At 41.8% G+C, this 5,256-nt stretch overlaps 1 protein-coding gene across 1 annotated transcript; it reads right to left on the bottom strand.

Moving 5' to 3' along the window:
• Nucleotides 1-1,368: 1,368 nt before the first annotated feature.
• LOC114404211 lies at nt 1,369-5,014 on the bottom strand (the record flags this gene model as incomplete). Its single annotated transcript, XM_028367288.1, has 2 exons — nt 4,960-5,014; nt 1,369-4,841 (listed from the first exon to the last, which is right to left on the bottom strand). Coding segments are annotated over exons 1-2 (3,528 nt in total), but the record flags the coding sequence as incomplete, so codon positions are not given.
• Between the last annotated feature and the right edge of the window lie 242 nt (nt 5,015-5,256).

Genomic DNA, 5,256 nt, shown 5'->3' on the forward strand with positions numbered 1-5,256 from the left:
CGGTGTTGCCAAAAAATTTACAATGTAGGTCTGATGTGAACCTGAGTAGGAGTGGATCGTTTGATACAGGCTACGGAGGTTTGGATGACGCCACTTCCGGTGAAGGAAGATAAGTCAGGGTAGACGCCACAAGGATTACCTTGATAAGTCTGAGATTGGTTCAACAAGGAACTCAGAGAGAAACTCTCACCAAATTTTATCAAATGTCAAAAGTCTCTTTTATTGAAAACAAAAACAAATACTTATAGTGTATCTGAAGAAAAAGATAAAAATAGACATGGGCCTTCTAAACAGTTTGGGCCAAAATTACAATAAAAATAAATTATAACTAAAAACTTATTTAACTTGGGCCTTCAAGTTAGTTTGGGCCTTCAACAACAATTAGTAGTCTTGGTAGTGCCTCTGCCTCTGGGCCTTCATCTTTCTCCACTTGGGCCTTCAATCATCATCAATGGCAGCTATACAAATGACCAGCCTTGTCTCTATGACGTGTTGGGCTTGTTTAAGTCTGCCTCTGGTCATGGGACCTTCAAGTGCTTCATGGTCCTTGCCCTTGGTTATGTCCTCATCACTCCCTCCTTCTTGAAAAGGATTTGTCCTCAAATCCAAGGCTCCTCCATCTGCATCAAAAAGAGATAGATCAGACACATTGAAAGTGGCACTTACATTATACTCACTAGGCAAGTCAATCTTGTAGGCATTGTCGTTGATATTCTCCAACACTTGGAATGGTCCGTCTCCTCTAGGTTGAAGCTTGGACTTCCTGTGTTTTGGGAACCTCTCCTTCCTCAGGTGTACCCAAACCCAATCACCTGGTTCAAGCACGACTTTCTTTCTGCTTTTGTTGGCTTGCCTTGCATAGCTCGCATTTTTCTTTTCAATTTGAACCTTCACTTGCTCATGCAACTTCTTCACATACTCAGCTTTAGCCTGTGCATCCTTATGCTTAAACATAGCAATGTTAGGCATAGGCAACAAATCAAGAGGAGTCAAAGGATTAAATCCATACACTATCTCAAATGGTGAACAATTAGTTGTGCTATGGACAGCCCGATTATAAGCAAACTCAACATGAGGCAAACAGGCTTCCCAAGATTTAAGATTTTTCTTTAAAACAGTCCTAAGCAGTGTGCCTAAAGTCCTATTGACTACCTCAGTTTGACCATCAGTTTGTGGGTGACAAGTAGTAGAAAACAACAATTTAGTACCAATCTTACCCCACAAGGTCCTCCAAAAGTGACTAAGGAATTTTGCATCCCTATCACTGACAATGCTCCTCGGTAATCCATGAAGCCGCACTATTTCTTTGAAAAACAAATCAGCCACATGACCGTCAGTTTGTGGGTGACAAGTAGTAGAAAACCTGTCAACAACAACAAACACAGAATCCTTTCCATTCTTGGTTTTGGGCAGCCCCAAAACAAAGTCCATAGATATGTCAGTCCAAGGATATTCAGGAACAGGCAAAGGAGTATACAGTCCATGAGGTTTAACCTTAGATTTAGCTTGTTTACACACAATGCAATGACCACAAAACTTATGCACATCACGCCTCATATGAGGCCAAAAGAAATGCTCTTGCAGAATTTCCAGGGTCTTTTGAACCCCAAAGTGTCCCATCAACCCCCCCTCATGTGATTCACTCACAAGCAACTCTCTAATGGAACACTTAGGCACACACAATTTATTTGCTTTAAACAAGAATCCATTATGCCTATAGTAACCATTTTCAGAAAACTTTTGACATGCAGCAAAAATTTCAGCAAAGTCCACATCATGCACATACATGTCTTTCAAAGACTCGAGACCAAACAGTTTAGTTTCAAGCATAGCAAGTAAAGCATGTCTCCTAGACAGTGCATCAGCCACTACATTCCCTTTCCCCTTTTTATGTTTGATGACATATGGAAATTGCTCTAAAAACTCTACCCACTTAGCATGCCTCTTATTAAGCTTTCCTTGGCCTTTTAAGTATTTTAAGGACTCGTGATCACTATGGATGACAAACTCTTTGGGTAATAGGTAATGCTGCCAAATTTGTAAAGCCCTAACCAAAGCATACAATTCCTTATCATAAGTTGAATAGTTAAGGGCAGCGGCTCCTAACTTTTCACTAAAATAAGCTATCGGATGTCCCTCTTGCAATAAAACAGCCCCAATGCCCACATTTGACGCATCACACTCAATTTCAAATGATTTTGCAAAATTAGGCATAGCAAGAATGGGTGCATTAGTTAACCTATGTTTGAGGGCAGCAAAGGCCTCTTCTTGTTTCTTACCCCATTTGAAACCCACATTCTTCTTAACAACTTCAGTTAGAGGAGCAGCCAATGTACTAAAATCCTTAACAAATCTCCTATAGAAACTTGCTAAACCATGAAATCCCCTCACCTCACTCAGGGTCTTAGGTGTTGGCCATTCTTGGATGGCCTTAACCTTTTCCACATCCACCCGTACTCCCTCAGCACTAACAACAAAACCCAGAAACACCACATGATCAGTACAAAAGGAGCACTTTTCTAGGTTGGCATACAATTTTTCTTTCCTAAGCACACTTAAAACAGATTGCAAATGTTGAACATGCAAATCAAGACTAGTGCTATAGATAAGAATATCATCAAAGTACACCACCACAAATTTCCCAATAAATTCCCTTAAAACATGGTTCATCAATCTCATGAAAGTACTAGGTGCATTAGTCAAACCAAATGGCATAACCATCCACTCATACAAACCATATTTTGTTTTAAAGGCAGTTTTCCATTCATCTCCCTCTCTGATTCTAATCTGATTATAGCCACTTTTCAAATCAATTTTAGAAAACACACATGCACCATACAGTTCATCAAGAAGATCATCTAACCTGGGGATTGGGTGCCTATACTTGATGGTGATGTTGTTTATGGCTCTACAATCAGAACACATCCTCCATGAGCCGTCCTTCTTGGGTACTAGAATGACAGGTACAGCGCACGGACTCATACTATCTCTCACCCAACCTTTGCTCAGGAGTTCGGATACTTGCCTTTCGATCTCCTTAGTTTCTTGTGGGTTGCTCCTATAAGCTGGCCGATTGGGCAAGGACGCTCCGGGAATGAGATCAATGTGATGCTCAATTCCCCTCAATGGTGGCAAACCATCTGGTACACTTGCTGGAAACACATCATCAAAATCCTGCAGAAGAGATTGAATACTAGAAGGCAATTTAAATTCATCAATTGGGTTAGCATGCAACATCTGACGTTGAGAAAACAATAAATAGAGGGGTTGTCTCGCACAAAGCACCCTCCTCACCTCCCTTTTTGTTGCTAAATAAAGCTGTTTGCCCTCAAGTGTTTCACTCTTTTTGTTTTCTCTCTTTTCCCTCTCAAGTGTTTCACTCTTTTTCTTTCCTCTCTTTTCCTTCTCAAGTGTCTCACTCTTCTTCCTCTCAAGTGTCTCACTCTTTTTCTTTTCTCTCATTTTTATCTGATCCTCACAAACCTCTTGAGGAGATAACGGTTTGAGAACAATCTTCTTGTCAGCTTGCTGGAAAGAGATTTTGTTGGTGAAGCCATCATGCACTGCCTTGGTATCATACTGCCACGGTCTTCCTAACAGCACATGGGTCGCTTCCATTGGGACCACATCACACAGCACCTTGTCATTATATCGCCCAATGGTGAGACACACCTCAACCTGTTGAGTCACTTTTACCTCTTCATCTTCACTAAGCCACTGAAGTTTGTATGGTCTAGGATGGGGCTTAGTTTCCAAATTCAGTTTGGTCACTAATGTGGAACTTGCAACATTGGTACAGCTTCCTCCATCAACAATTAAAGAGCATAGCTTACCATTAATTACACATCTGGTGTGGAAAATATTTTCTCTTTGATTGTCATCCAGTGGCTGCATTTGATTTCCCAACATCCTTCTCACCATCAACATATCACCCTGCATAGCTTCCTCCTCATACTCTTCTTCTTCCACTTCTTCTTCACTGATTTCAGACTCACTAGTGATTTCTCCATCAGCCTTCATGATCATGGTCCTCCTGGTTGGACATTCAGAAGCAATATGTCCTCTGCCTAAGCACTTGAAACATTTTATGTTTCTGGTTCCAGTATTGGATGAGGAAGTGGAGGTGTTATGTTTGCTTCCACCTACACTGGGTGTTGCTGACTTTCCATACGGGGATGTGGCTGCAGGTCGGAACGAATTACCTCCCTCCTTCTTGGATCTGTTGGCCCAGTTTTGGTTGTAAGTATTGGGTGAGTTCCTCCTTGTTGCACTTCTTCTTTTAATTTGCTGTTCAACCCGAAGCGCCCTATGTAACAAGTCATCCAACACCACATACTCCTGTAATTCAACAACATCTCTGATTTCAGGGTTTAGACCATTCAGGAAACGAGACATTGTGTCTTCGGAGTCCTCTTCGATGTTGGCCCTCACTAACGCCATTTCCATCTCTTTATAATATTCTTCCACGGTTAAATTCCCTTGGGACAGCCCTTGGAGTTTCTGTCGCATGGTTCTGTTATAGCTAGTGGGCACATACCTTTTTCTCATCACCCTTTTCATCTCAGTCCATGTATCTACCTCTCGCCGTTCCTCTCTCAACATTTCTCTTTGGTATTTATGCCACCAAACAAGGGCATAGTCGGAGAATTCAGCTGCTGCTAGCTTGACTTTCTGCGCATCAGTGTAGTCATTGCAGACAAATACGTGCTCAGTCTTCATTTCCCAGTCCAGGTAGGCATCTGGATCACTTCTACCTTTGAAGGGAGGAACATTGAGCTTTACTCCCTCAACCCGGTTCTGCCTCGGTCCGTCATTACCGCCATTGTTACCTCTATTCCCATCTATATTTCGTCTAGCATTCTGATTGGCTTGCCAAAGCTTCTAGTCGTCCATAGACCTCCTCTGTGGTACGGTCTAGCAAACGTTGCATCTGTGCATTCATCGCATCCACTAACAGACCTTGAGCGCCGTCCAACTGATGGTACTCGTCACCACCACCACCTGCTCCAGCCATAATTCAACAGGAAAAAAAAATGTGCAATAAAAATTATTAAGGTTTCAGGACCTCACAACACTCTACTCACGTCTCTTAGATGGTAGTACACTCGTGTTTAATGCTCTCAATAGGCTTTTGTGTAATGTATTCCCTCTTGCCTTTTACCACTCGTGTTTCCTCTTAAGTTCCTGGATGGACCAAATTAGACACACAAGGTAATATAAAATAAAAGGAAAGACAATATAATGATCACAAACAGA

The sequence above is a fragment of the Glycine soja genome, unplaced genomic scaffold (genome assembly GCF_004193775.1).
Source record: "Glycine soja cultivar W05 unplaced genomic scaffold, ASM419377v2 tig00007900_1_pilon, whole genome shotgun sequence".
In the NCBI taxonomy this organism is placed as follows: domain Eukaryota; kingdom Viridiplantae; phylum Streptophyta; class Magnoliopsida; order Fabales; family Fabaceae; genus Glycine; species Glycine soja.